Source organism: Callionymus lyra, chromosome 12 (genome assembly GCF_982586985.1).
Source record: "Callionymus lyra chromosome 12, fCalLyr1.hap1.1, whole genome shotgun sequence".
Classification (NCBI taxonomy): domain Eukaryota; kingdom Metazoa; phylum Chordata; class Actinopteri; order Syngnathiformes; family Callionymidae; genus Callionymus; species Callionymus lyra.
Genome location: NC_141829.1, coordinates 17,950,137 through 17,964,701, shown reverse-complemented (window position 1 = coordinate 17,964,701; position 14,565 = coordinate 17,950,137). Strand labels below are relative to the sequence as shown.

The 14,565-nt window shown below is 35.8% G+C and overlaps 1 protein-coding gene across 1 annotated transcript in view; it reads left to right on the top strand.

Moving 5' to 3' along the window:
• The window catches only part of lrp1bb (low density lipoprotein receptor-related protein 1Bb), a 348,034-nt gene that overhangs the window by 282,206 nt on the left and 51,263 nt on the right, over positions 1–14,565 (top strand). The window contains exons 58-65 of the mRNA XM_087804844.1: positions 3,123–3,245; positions 8,736–8,917; positions 8,997–9,196; positions 10,660–10,848; positions 10,991–11,139; positions 12,259–12,352; positions 12,503–12,619; positions 13,709–13,828. Coding sequence (XP_087660970.1) covers positions 3,123–3,245; positions 8,736–8,917; positions 8,997–9,196; positions 10,660–10,848; positions 10,991–11,139; positions 12,259–12,352; positions 12,503–12,619; positions 13,709–13,828 — 1,174 coding nt within the window. The remainder of the gene's footprint in view (positions 1–3,122; positions 3,246–8,735; positions 8,918–8,996; positions 9,197–10,659; positions 10,849–10,990; positions 11,140–12,258; positions 12,353–12,502; positions 12,620–13,708; positions 13,829–14,565) is intronic.

The window sequence follows — 14,565 nt, the reverse complement described above, 5'->3', positions numbered from 1 at the left end:
GATTCAAGTAAACATTATTACGAAGCCTGAAAACAAAATTATATTTTCTTTTTTCCAGCGAACACTGGCTTTATTTGACATCAAGATAATTGGAGTTTGTCTCAAACAATGTTTTCTGTTGTTCTTCTTATTTACCAACATATTTTTTGAGGGGGAAGAAGTGTCTACACATATCCTAGCATCAGAGGTTCGGAACAAATGCTTTGATTAGTAATCCTGGGCAAACATAACAACACGTGGAAAATGATGAAGACAAACGTTTTACTGAAAGTGGTTTGGAAATGTTTCGTTGTAATTTTGGGTTTTTAAGCCAGGATTGTTTAGTGGGTTTGAAAGAGTTGCAATGCATGCAATCAAACTGAAACAGGATTGTTTAGTGGGTTTGAAAGAGTTGCAATGCATGCAATCAAACTGAAACTGGATTTGTTGTTGCAGAAGAAACTAGACCTCAATGAAGTCGCCTAAAAATGAAAGGGCACTTTTTATTTTATTTTAATTGTTTGTAATGTTTGGTACATGATTTGTTTCACTAATTCTTTGTTTATTGATTGTCTTTATTTTTTTATGTTGGAGTTTAGTTATGTTTGAATTCTGAGCTTAGATCTCTTACTCTTATAGTCAAGCAATCATCAAATTGTTGTCATAGTTCAAAATTAATAACAATTTCATAGTATTGGCCCTTAGTTATAAAAATACATTATTTTTCCGATATTTTCTTTTCTTTTGGTCAATTTTGTCATAAGACGCATCTTTTTTGCAATCTTTTTAATTATTTGACCATCAATATATATATAAATATATATATATATATATATATATAAATATATATATATATATATATATATATATATATATATATATATATATTTATATATATTTTTAATAAAAAATACATACTTATAAAGTAAAAATAATATAGGTCCAAAGGCAAACTATTTGTGTGGCATTTAAAAAATGAATTTCAAGGATACCCTTGTGCAGAAAACCATCCAGTTCTAATGGAGTGAGTCATTCATTTTGGCAGAACGGCACAGACACACAAATGCCCCGAATGTCCAGCTTCCACAGCAAACCACATCTCCTGATTGAAAGGAAGAAAGAAAAAAAAAGGTGCCCCTCAGAGATCACAGAAGAAAAGCTATTTCAATTGCTCTTTTGTCTCGTTCTTCCTTTCACTGGCCATGGCCAGACCGACAGTTAATTATCTCAAACGGTTGGCTGTGATTGACCGCTTGTCTCCTCTTACTGTCATATTAACCTCTTGACTCGGCACACTCTGCTGTCGGTATCGTATCACTCCCCAACCACAAATCACTTTAATTACAGCACGTTAGCATTAATGGAAACAAGAGAGAGGGAAATGTGTATATGGATCCACTAAGTGCAGGAGGATTTCATCACTAAATCTTTCTTACCCAATGGCTCAATTACACTTTACTTAGCTTACAATTCTGAACATGGTAGTTGGTAAAGAGTCCAAAAAGCCTAATTCCTTTTTTCCACTTGAATAAAACCGTGTTAGAAAAACATTTCAGTCATTTAGAGTTGTATATTTTTTACATTTTCCACCCGACATCAGCAGTATCTGTTAAGTATTATGGACAATATCACTCTCAGCTCTAACATTTTTACTGCTTTCATTATTAGTTCAAGCAATAGTGTTACTGTTATTGTTTTTTGATTGCTTTGTTCTTTGCCAAATCAGTTGTATTTCAATATAGAAGTCACACGTTAGAATCTGACTTAAAGCTATAACTTAAACAAATAATATAAACTCAGTTCAGTTCAGTTTATTTTAAATCAATGCTCAAAGTAGCACCTTTTTTACTTGCAAGGAGAAAGAAAAACACAGAGTTTTCATTCCTGTCGGAGAGCTCTTGTTATGTCAGGTTAAGTAATAATACTTTACTTAACACTCACAAATGACCTCGGTTAAGTAAAGATACTTATTATTTATTTAGTTATTTTATCAAACAATAAAGATATAGTACATTTCTATAATTTCCCGCCTCTTTTTAAATATTCACAAACCATACCACACAAGGGCAAAATATAATATTATTCAAAATCCACTTCTCTTTATTTTCAGTAATGGAATCATTATTATTACTTTCTCTTTGTTGTAGTCGTCACCAGGTGGTAATATCCGCTAACATACCTCAGGAGATTCAAGAAAAACTCGAATGACATTTTTTGAATATATTTTAAATTCTTTCAAAAGATTGGCTGACTCAAAGATTGCTTTATATCTTGCTAAATTATGCATTGCTTTTTCTTAACAAGATATTTGAGGAATATGATTTTCCCCTTAAAAGACCAAAAACACATCTCTGTTGTTCAAATAACCCCTGTGCTAGCTTAGGGTCAAGGTGACCGGAAGGCCCGAAAACAAATGTGTTTGTGGTATCCCTTGTGTTGTCACCGGGTCAAACTGGCTTCCAGAAATACATATGCATTGGTGGAGGTCGTTCGCCCTGACCCAGAGACAACACAAGGGATACCACAAACACGTTTGTTTTTGGGTCGTCCTTTGGGTCACCTTGAACCTGAAATAACAAGGGCTACACATTTGAATCCAGGCGATGCATGAATCAAGCTTTATTGCGAAATATACCTTTTTTTACAAACACTTATTTACTGCAGACTCTCCTGCATCATAGCGTCTATATCCCAGTAGTGTAGCTCAATATCTGGAGGCTCTGAAAGGGGTGGACATGTTTCATCTCCTGGAATCACATCTCGATTGTGGAAAGGAGATCCCAGGGGACATTTTTACACCTGTCTGTGAGGTTTGTTAATAATCTGATGAAGATCTTCTATGGTGATCAAGGTCTTGTCTCACCTGTCAGACCGTCTGACACCTTTTTCAAGGCGCCCATGGTGCGAGACAGCAGGTTGTGACGTACAGCTACGTATGAGTGACGGTCCGGTTTACTTGGAATGACAGACTCGAGTTGAAAAAGGAAGTATGATGAACATGTTGGAAGCGGTCTTAGTCGGTATCTATGGCTATATCGCATTTTTTAAACCAACCTAATGAAGACACAACAGTCTCTCTGACTAAATGTACAATTCTGTGACACAAATTTTAAAACTTCTATGAACTTTTTGTTTGGTTTTAGGGACTTAACAACATCATCCATATCGACTTTGACTACAAGAAGGAGTTTATCTACTGGGTGGACTCGACGCGGCCCAGCGGACGCAAGATTAACAGAATGCGGCTCAACGGAAGTGACCTGAAGGTAAGTTGTACCGAAATTATTCAATGAATTGAATGTCTCATATCATGGGGCGTCATAGCTCAGATGGTAGAGTGGTTGCCTGCAATCCAAAAGGTTGCAGGTTCAATCCCAGCTCCAGACAAGCTTGTATCGTTGTGTCCCTGAGCAAGACACTTTACCCTAATTGCTCCTGATGGCAGATTCGGCGCCACGTGGTGCAGTCTACTCCCATCAGTATGTGTGAATGGCTGTCAAAGCGCTTTGTGACCCTGGTCTAGAAAGGCGCTATATAAATAGAGATTATTATTATAAAGCGGACGACAATTGTTGTGAGAGCCAATGTGACGCAAAACCTCCTTTTAATGGCTGTTATTTTTCGTGTCAATTTGATTTGCTACCAAAAGTCACAGTACCTAATCCTGGGATAAATAATTTGAGCTTGATTTACTACTAATTTTTTAGAGTAGAGGCATGATTTTTCGATTTTTATAAATTTTTAAGGACAGAAAGGGAAATAAAACATTTTTAGCAACTAGCATTAACATTTAGCAACTTTGCTTTTTTTCAAACCTATTTAAAAGTTGTTTTTTTGTGCATTGCTGTAACACTTGTTGTTGAATAAACCAGTTCATAATGGAGTATATGGGCTAATACAATCTGCCTGAGGGCCGCAAATTCACCCCTGGCAGCACTTTAGACTAATCTTTTGTCTACTGTGGATTTTTTTAAACCTTTGTAAACAATAGCATTTAACATTGGAAGTTCGGGTCCAAGAACTATCGTCTCCACAAGAACTTTTCGATATAGTTATGCAGGGGCAGGAGCGAGTACCAGGTAACTCAACCATCTAACCTCATGGCCACATTTCAGTTACAGATTTATCGCGATTGAAGCCAAATAACCAACATTTCGAGAGACTAGAATCTTCATACATTTTTCCAATGTCACTAACAAACATTTCAGTTGCGTAAAGTTGTATTTATTTACATTTTTTTTCATGACATCAGCAATTTCTGTTAGGTATTATGGACTATATCACTCTCAACTATTACTTTTTTACTGCTGTTATTATTAGTATTACCATTAGCGTTATTATTGTTCCTGTATTTTATTGGTTTTGTTATTTTTTGAATCAGTTATATTTCAATATAAGTGTCAGGTAAGGAATTTTACTCAGAGCTTAAATAACTTAAACTTAACCTAAATAAAGAATATAGATCAACAAGGAGAAAAAGAAGACAGATTTTTCATTGCTTTCTGAATCTTTTTTGAAACAGAGAGCTGATAGTTCGCCATTATATCTTTGTCACAGTTTCAAAGTTGGAGTTTCACAATGTCACTGACCTCATCTCACATGTTCAATTGGTCATTTTTGGGATAAATTGAGGATTTAAGGAGCTTTGACCGGGCAAGGTCAGGTATATTTTGGCGATAAATTTCAAAATTGGAATTTTAGGTGAATACTTGTTTAGGTATTCCAGAGGTTTGGGAATTTTAGTTATTTTCCTTAGCCGTCTTTGTGGTTGTTTGTGTGCGGTTGTTTTGTCTACATTTTGTAAGGGCTTAGGAAACCAAGCACATACAGTAGATCGCAAAGACGTACAGAAAACTAAAACTGTATAATGTTTAATAGTAAGGTGTGTTTTTGATTTATTTACGAAATCTCTTTTCAAGATAATGAACAAATGCTTTTCTGTTTAGAACTGGTTCTATAAGTGAATACACATAGAGATCCCTCAGTTCTCCATCTCTATCTATCTATCTATCTATCAATCTATCTATCTATCTCTCCCGTTACAGCGTATAAGAGCTTTACGGAGAATCGGTATGTTACTTTTTGGTAATAGACATTGAATATAGTACCAAGAAAACACACCATAAAGTTTAATAAAGATTAGAATAACTGAACCACAAATTTAAAGCGTCCATCAAGGGTTCATACCTGATTCATAGCATTTTCCCCGATACATCTGAAAACTCTCACTCCCTCAAATATATTACAAACTAACAGCTTTTCCTCGTGAGAAGAGAAAAGTTCCCGGGCAACTCTCCAAAAAGCCATCGCACGGTGATTTAGTTCCTGTTTTATTTTGAATAAAGGGACACTTTAAACGGTTCCCTGAATAGATTCTTGGTACTAAATCCTACATCTGAAAGTGGTTTATCATGATGTGCCTTGTCGGGAATTTAAAATTTACTCATATATCTCCGTCTTGAGAGTTGTGTTACTCTTTTGTAGACAAGCTGATGTTGTTGATATGCAACACTGTAATCAAAGTACCTGTTGATTTCCTTTAGGGTTGAACAACATGTAGTACTTGTTGAACACTGTGTTATCTAGGAAATACATGTCATGCATCCAAAGAAATATCCTAAATATCAAAGTACAATCCAATCTAAATGTATTACCACTAGAGTAATATTAACAAGATATTTCAAAAGATGAAAGGATGTAATATTTAATCTGCTCTGTCCCACAAGTCCCCCCAAAATTCAAACTGCTAATGAAAATATTAGAATCCTTTCAGAAACTGTATGTGGACATAATTTTACCTCCCAGAAAAGAATTCAATCCACATTCAAAGAAACTTTGGGACGATATTTGCATTCTCCCGAATGCTGACGACGAGAAAGTTGCTTTTAATTAAGCAGATTTGGACTGGAAGATGAGCAGTTGGGAGAACATAATACGACCACCTGGGCTTCAAACTCACATACTGGTTCAAAGGAATCATTCTGAATCAGTTCAATTATTTCCACAGACTGTATCGGTGCCACGGCAGTAGGAGGATGAACTTTCTGAGACTTAATCATGGAGAAACTATAAGAGCGGCTTTTATCTCCTGAAAAGATCTGGAGGAAATTGAGGCGTGAATCGTTCAGATTCATTATTTCTTGCTGGTCTTTCTTCGTGCTGAATCGGTGATTCAGATTTCCCAATTTGTCTGTGTTTTATCGTCTTGGTTTTTATTTGACCCACGTGGAAGGAAATGGTTACGGTAAATTAACACCTTTCCGGGTATGTTAGTAGATCAAAAATAATGTTTCAACCACCTTTTTCTTCAAATCTATTAGTACCATGAGAGAAATACATTACCTTTAATGATAAATGATTTCTCTTCCGACGTTTTTATTCGGCAGGGGTTACCACCATAAACCATAACTTAAACATCCTTCCTAGTCCCCACACATTATTTCTTTATGCCTTCCTTTTATACATTTCTCAACCTCATTGATCGTCCTTCTCTTGAATTGTTTCTTCTCTCCATGTTTTAAACCAAGTCTATTAGAGTTCAGAATTTAAAAATAAAAGCTTCTATATCTTCAACCAGATAAACACAAAATTGACATAAAAATTCTATTTTAAGTTGTTCTTTCTAGTGCTTTAAGTGTCTTTCAAATCAAAACCACATAAAGTTATATTTAGTTTATTTAAAAATGTCTGGTTTGAAACCAGCTCTCGGCATTTTCATTTTTATGACGTCATTTTATAGATTTTTGTCCTTGCGATTTCCAGGCTTTTTTCTTCTTTTTTTAGTGAAGGAATTCACTCTGGTTACACGATCAAATGTCTCTCATTTATTGCGTTCATTATTATATTATTTATATCAATTCAAATAAAAACTATTCAAATAAATTAACAATAAAAAAAAATACAAAAATCTAAACAAAATTGATTTATTTTTTCCTCGGGTGCTCAATGACTGCCATTTTTAAAACAGCCCTTTTTTTCCCTCTTCACTTCTATACATTTTCGTGTTAATGATTAAAGAAAACATCCTCGGGCACTTTATGTTCTGTTATGTCTGACTGCAAGCTTGCTGGGATTCTGCAAAAAAAAAAAACAGAAGTGTGTCAAGAAACGTCCTTTTCTCCTGCCAGCTGGATCACCCGTTGTTTATAACAGCAGCTCAAAAGAAAGACTGGTTTGGGGATATTGTTGGAGGAAATTTCCTCGATTTGGTTAAATAACCCTCATTTGCATTTTAACTAATTCTCTCTCGGAGCTTACTGCGATGAGCTGCTTCCTCTTTTCTCTTGGCTCGTCTCTCTCTCTCTCTCTTTCCATCGCTCTCTCTCTCTCTCTCTCTCTCTCTCGCCGTGCACCTGCTTTAATTAAAACGTGCACATTTAACCGAGGCTGAGTTTGAAGCGATCCAGACTTCTCTGCTGCAAATTAGCAGTTACAAATGATGATCCACAAACAAGTCATTAAATAAGCCGGGGATTCGTTGGAGCACTGTGGGTGAGAACCTCCTGGAGGACGAGTGAATCACTCACGTCGCCGGGGCAGCTATCCAAGTGAAGAGGCCTGGCCTCCCTCCTATAGGGATCATTAAAGTGATTTCGAGGACCTCCTGCCATTGAGGTTTGCCTGGGAAATCCAGGGAAGCAGTCAGGGGTCACCTTGACTATCTCCTCAAGGATATAAATCGGGGCGGAAAGGTGGTTCTACTCCTTACCTCTTCCACATCATCAATCCTTTCACCATGTCTCAGTCGCACGCAATGAAATTGTAGTATAGTTGAACTAGTCGATAAAGAGGTTTGGTTTGTGCCGACATAGGAGCTTCAGATTTCCTTTTAATAACTAGGAAGAGCACTATCTTAGAGTGATAGGGTTTTTATTTTTTTTATTTTTTTTGGGGGGGGTGGGGGTTTGGCTTCTGTACTAATTATATTGTGTTTATAGTTGAATTTGCATATCTTTTTATTGGTATATTTTCCGTCTTTATCCTGCCTGTTAATTGTCATATGTTATTGTAATTTCTCTGTACATTCCCAGATGTTTGCACAACATTTTGTTATTTTAAGACGTGTTTATCTGTAACCGGTGCTGCTAGAATAGGGAATTTATCTTCCTGAGATAAATAAAAGTATGTATCAATCTATCTATCTAACCCAAAATCCAAAAGTCGCTTGTTTTCTACTGGCGAGGTCAGGTGCAAAACATTTTGCGATAAATTCCAGTATTTGAATGTCTTGGAAAACTCAACACATACTTTAAAATGTATGAAGGTGTATACTTTTTTTAAGTAAGTATGTGAGAAGTTTGGGTTGTTTAAGTTTTTTTCACAATTTCAACCCCCATTGTGTTGCATTAGTGTTTGGTTGGCCATAAATGATTGAATTTTTAATTTATTTCGGCCCGTATCAAAATAACTAATGTGTATTTGCTTTCCATCAATCATGTGAATGAACAGTATTGAAAGTTGCATATTGCCACAAGGAACTGGTTTGCTGCCCAGACTGTCTTTAATGATTTATAGTTTTATTTAAAATTAAAAAGTGTCTCCCAATTCCAAACATTTCCCAATTTCGAACAAAATAGAACAATTAACAAAAATTGGTTTCATTTTGGCTCCTAAAAGAAGGAAGTAGACAATGATTCAGTGGAATCCAAAACAATTGGAAAATGTTCCAATTTACTATTTTGATCTTGAAAATATGGCTCCTATTATTTGAACCCTTCCAATGAAGTTCATTTTTCTTTTATTTTTTACATCATTAGGTCGTCCACAGAACAGCAGTTCCAAGTGCCCTGGCAGTGGACTGGATTGGAAAGAACTTGTACTGGTGCGATGCCGAAAGGAAAACTCTGGAGGTGTCCAAAGCCAATGGTCTGTATCCCACAATCCTCATCAGCTCTGGTCTGAAGAACCCGTCCGACCTGGCGCTGGACCCACAGACTGGGTAAGCAAAGAGAGTTTTAACGAGTTGTTGAAAGTGGCTTCTCAACCCTGATGTCATTTTTTTTCTTGTTTCCCATCAGATATGTTTTCTGGGTGGACTGCTGCGAACCGGCCTACGTCGGGCGCATTGGCATGGATGGAAGAGGACAGAAGGTCATTGTTGACACGGAGATTTACAGCCCGACCGCTCTCACCATCGACTACACCAACAAGAGGCTGTACTGGGCGGATGATAACCACATCCTTTTTTCCAACATGGACGGCACCCATAGACGCAAAGGTGCTCTTTTAAAAATGCTTTTACTGCTGTAGATATATCATGACTAGAATTATGTGTGTGTTTGTATAAACCCTTGCTGCACTTCTATTTCATTTTGGGATTTAAGTAGAGATGGCGTGTCATTGAAATAAAAAAATAAATAAAAAAGTCAAAATTAATTAACTGCAGGTATTCAACATTCTGGTAGAGATCCAGACCAGATGGCCAGTCCTTCGGGGTGGATGATTAATAATGAACGTTTTTTTTCTTCTTTTTTTTTAATCGATGAAGCGAAAAAAGATTAAAAGCAATATCCAGTTGATTCTTTCTTCTTTTTTTTTCCATTATATCAATTACCATTTATTTAATGATTTAGAATGAATTATTCATCTTCCAAATGTTTGACCTTGAGGAGACATGTTGGAGGCAAAAACTATATGAAACATAAAGTTTCCTGTTAACAATTTGGACTTATTTAGATGCATTTATGTATGGTATATATATTATATGTTTTTTTTCTCTCTGTTCTTCTGTTGGTTGTTGTGTGGATTTCCAAAAGAAACATTCCCAAGGGATTAATTAAATACTATTAATCTGTCTATAACTATGGGTTCGTCACGAGGCCTCGTCCACCTTTAACTTAACTAAGTGCAAAAGTTGATTGTAATAAAATTAATTAAGACAGAATTTTAACAATTCATTTTACACTTTAACCTAATGTAACTATTTACTTTGACCTTACCATCATTCATTTTATTAAAACCACATATTTCCAACTTGTCAGTGTATCAAGATATTTAATAGCATGTAAAATATGCTCACAAAGACATGAACAAATTTCCATGAAAGGTTTTTAATGAGAAACTAAAGCACTGACTTTTATGATCTTTATCTACTGCATTGTTTAACTTTAAAGGGTAACTAATTTCAAACTCTACCGGCTTACTAGCATATTTCAAATGTTGAGTCTTCCTCTCCAAGATGCAGTAAGTCTCTCATCATGACCATGTTTTGAACTTATTACTTTATAAAATTCTTCCCCGTCTGAAATCTCGGCAAACGAGAGGTTACGAGAGTGGAGTCCCTTGGAACCTCTATGCTTGACTCACAGTAGAGTGGCTGTGGTTATGGTAAATAAAATCTAATCTCCAGAAAAAGTGTTTTTCAGTGGGAGGGGCTTAAGCAAATTTTCTTTATTTCAATGAAAAGAGAGTTTTGTACAAACAAACATACTGATGATACAATAGAGGTCCAAGATCAGTTTAAGACACACTTAAATCAACACATTAGTTCCCCTTTAAGGATTTCAAACGCTAAAAAAAGCTCTCTCAGTATATGGATCATGCTTATGTAGGTCAATAATATTGGGTAAAAGCCACTAAATGTGTGGCTGCTTGGCAGGCGTCTGCGTTGCCTTAGTGCTTTTCTAGTTTGTGATATAAGACACGCATGTTCTAAGATGCTTATTCTGATCCTTCCTTCAGTGTCCTACGATCACATCCAAGGCGTGATGGCGCTGACTTTGTTCGAGGACTTTGTTTATTGGACCGACGGGAAATCCAAATCTCTCCGCCGCGTTCACAAGACAACCGGAGCCCAGGGGATGGAGCTTCTGAACTCCTGGCAAGCAATCAAATCCATCAAGGTCTACCACTCCCTCCGCCAGCCCGAAGGTATCCAGTCCATCTGGCGCTTGTGTTCGCTCCATACCCCCCTAAACCCCCCCCATGCTGTGTTGTGGTTAATATTGAGAACGGAATGCTCTGTGTAATACAGTTCAGGCTCTCTGCCATGCACTTCTGTCCTTCTGCACAGTTCCCAAGCACCAGTGTCAGATTGCAAATGGAGGATGCAGCCACCTGTGTCTCCTGTCTCCGGGAGGGGAACACAAATGCGCCTGTCCGAGTAATTTTTACCTGGCTGCCGATAATAAGACCTGCCTCTCCAACTGCACCTCCAGTCAGGTCGGCTTCATTTAGCAATAAAGTGGTTTTGACTCATCCCACCTCAACAGACTTCACATTTACATTGTCCTTTTTTGTCTCTTTTAAGACGTAGCAAATCAGAAACACATACAATTATTATTTGTTTATTTATTTTTTGTATTTTGTACTGTCATCACCATACAAAAATCATGCGTTTAAAACACTGTTAATACATCCTTAGCTAGCTGTAGTGTAGGCACAGCGATGGACTCGTTGAAAAATAACAAAAGAAATAACACGAAAAATAAATACAAAAATGGCCAAATTCACAGTGAACCCACACAAAAATCCACAAGACAATTAAATATTTCCAAGGGAATAATAAAATATGAACCATTCAAATATCTATACTTATAGTTAATTACATGTCCGTCTCTTAGTAATATACCTCCAGAAGTCAGAACCGGATTTTAAAATTTTCAGAAATAGTTTTTAATTTGAACAAGGGGTAGATGATACTAATGGGTTGATGAGGCATCATGATACAGTGTCAACAAGTGTCTCTATTTTTTTCGCCAGTAGCGGTCACTCTGCTGCTATAATTTAAGAAGTACAATAATACTTGCAACACAGGATTTTTGTATGGATATGACAGTACAAAATAAAAAGAATGTAATAAAATGAGATTAATAAAATACAATAAATGGCCAAATTTAAAGTTCAATGACACAAAAATCCAAAAGACAATGAAAAACAAAATATAAAAAACAAGTTTTTTCTTTTTAAATATGCAGGAAATAAAGCTTCCAGAAAGATTTAAATTGGCTTTTTCAAAAATTATAAATTAAAAGTAAAGAACTTACCTCTGTTGGCCTCCAAGACAGAGACTCCTGGTGTATGACCTCAAATAGTAAATATTACATGTTGTTAACTGTATTTATATTATGTTGAAGTTATATATAACTTCAACATGTGCAGATCTAGAAACAAAAATGTTCTTCAATAAGGTTCTCAGTTTACTTCGCATTTATGTTTATGGATTTATTTCATTCATTCTATTTTGTACTGTCAACACCAACACAAATTCATGTGCTATGTTCACACCGATGACAATAATTGTTTTGTGGTTCTGATTCTTGCTCTTCTCCGGTCCAACAGTTTCGATGTGGGACAGACGAGTGTATTCCGTTCTGGTGGAAATGCGACACTGTCGACGACTGCGGGGATGGTTCCGATGAACCTGCAGACTGTCGTGAGTACTCGCCAGATATCCTGACCTTTTTTAAAGAAAGACTTGTGACTTTTTTCCTGGAAAATATCCGCAGTTAATATATCAATATATAAATCAAACGTGCCCATTTTACCAGAGAAACTGAACTTTATTGGGGTTTTTTTCCGACAGCTGAATTCAAATGTCAACCCGGACGCTTCCAGTGCGGCACTGGCCTGTGTGCACTTCCACCTTTTATCTGTGACGGAGAAAACGACTGCGGCGATAACTCGGACGAAGCCAACTGTGGTACGTTTAAAAGAGTTCTGGCCAAGCTTCCACTGATGTCTTACTGTTTGTTTTATGTTGATTAAATGCACTTATTTGTCAAGGATTAAATTCTCTTTTTTCCTATTTTTGATTTCATCTTACATAGACGTTTGTAATGACATTTCTCAGTTCTACTTTGTTTTATTTCCCTTATTTGCAGATATTTATACAGTTTTGTGAACGACATATATTCTAGATATTTCAGTTTAGCTCATGAAAATAGAAAGATATGTTTTGTTCAGTATATAAGTTAAACTGGAAAATATATATATTTTAAGCACATTATTTTAACCTAGCAATTCAAATTAAAACGCCTGATTTAAAGTGATATTTCACCCAAAATCTAAATTTCACTCATTTTCTACTCACCCCGTCAACTAAGGGTTGGGATTATTTTCGGAATAATCCTTTCATTTTTAGAGTTATAGGCAAAAATGTACATCCATATTACCTCCACATACTGAGCTAACTTTTCTTTATCCAAAAAGACACAACAAAAACTATTCAAATAGCTCCGTATTTCTTGTATATAATGTGCTTCTTGTATTGAAGGACCAACAAGATAAATTAAAAAAAAGTCCATATCACGCAAGCTACGAGTGTTTCCTGTCTGTGTAGCATGTTAGCCATTTAGCTTCTAGAAACAAGCGTAAAAATGTAGATTTAAAAAAAATGTTTTGGATCAATTTCTCGTGTTGGGGCTTCAATACAAGAACGACTTTACAGACGAGCAGTTTGGAGGTATTTTGACGTATTTAATTTAATCTATTTGGACGAAGAAAGTGTAGCTCCATTTTTCCATAAAGAATGTAAACCCTGAGGACATGAAGGTAAGTATTAAATGAGTGAAATTAGATTTTTTTGGTGAACTATCTTATTATCTACTTGATATGTGGGCGGATAAGCTGCTTAAGGTGTTAAAATACTGAACACTTTAACTGCTGTGTAGCTTTAAGTGTGTCTTATTTTGGTGGTCCCAAACTACATCATTATTTATCTAAAAAGGACTCATTCAGTATCTATTAGTGGTTTGAAATGTCTTTGTATTTCCCCCTCTTTCTTTTGCAGAGACGTACATCTGTCTGTCTGGTCAGTTCAAGTGCACCAGGAAACAGAAATGCATTCCTCTGAACCTGCGATGCAACGGTCAGGACGACTGCGGGGACGGCGAAGATGAAACGGACTGCCGTAAGAGCCTGCATTTTAATTTCCCCCCTGAAGCTAACATATTATTTGCATGATATGAACCAGTCCAGGGATTCAAGATAGGGTTGGTCTTTGGAAAATTCTGATTCCTCACGATTTGACCTTCGTTTTTTTTAACTAGTTTCGAGACTCAAAAACAAAGCTGAAGCTATTTACATATCGTTTTAATTATATTTAAAATAGTGCTAGATGGATGGATGGATGGATGGATGGATAGTTGAGCCAATAATCTTTTTTTATTTCACTTGAATTTATTATTTAGCCGGATTATTAAAATTAATTTACCTTTTTTTCAACATTTTTATTGTATTAAAACTGTTGAATGCAACCTCCAAAAATAAAGCATATGGTCTTTATTAAGTGCTGTAAGTTAAAACATCCAAAAACAAGTATTATATAATACACCAGACAATGTTGATTTCAGGGTGTGACTGGATTTTTTCACCAAAAGCACAATAAGACGAAAACACACACAAAAAAGATTTTAAGGAAAAAGGAATCTTGAACACAAAAATGATAGATTAAAAAAAATGGTTTAATGCCATACAAAAATGGATAATTATGACTGAAATTACTAAAACGCAATTGGAATAATATATACTAAGAATCATATATATTTATACTGATAATACATTGGTGGCAAAACACCAAATTGGTTGTACTTCTTGTGTGCGTTTCTAATATACAATAGATTGCTTTTATGAAACTGATACTTTAAT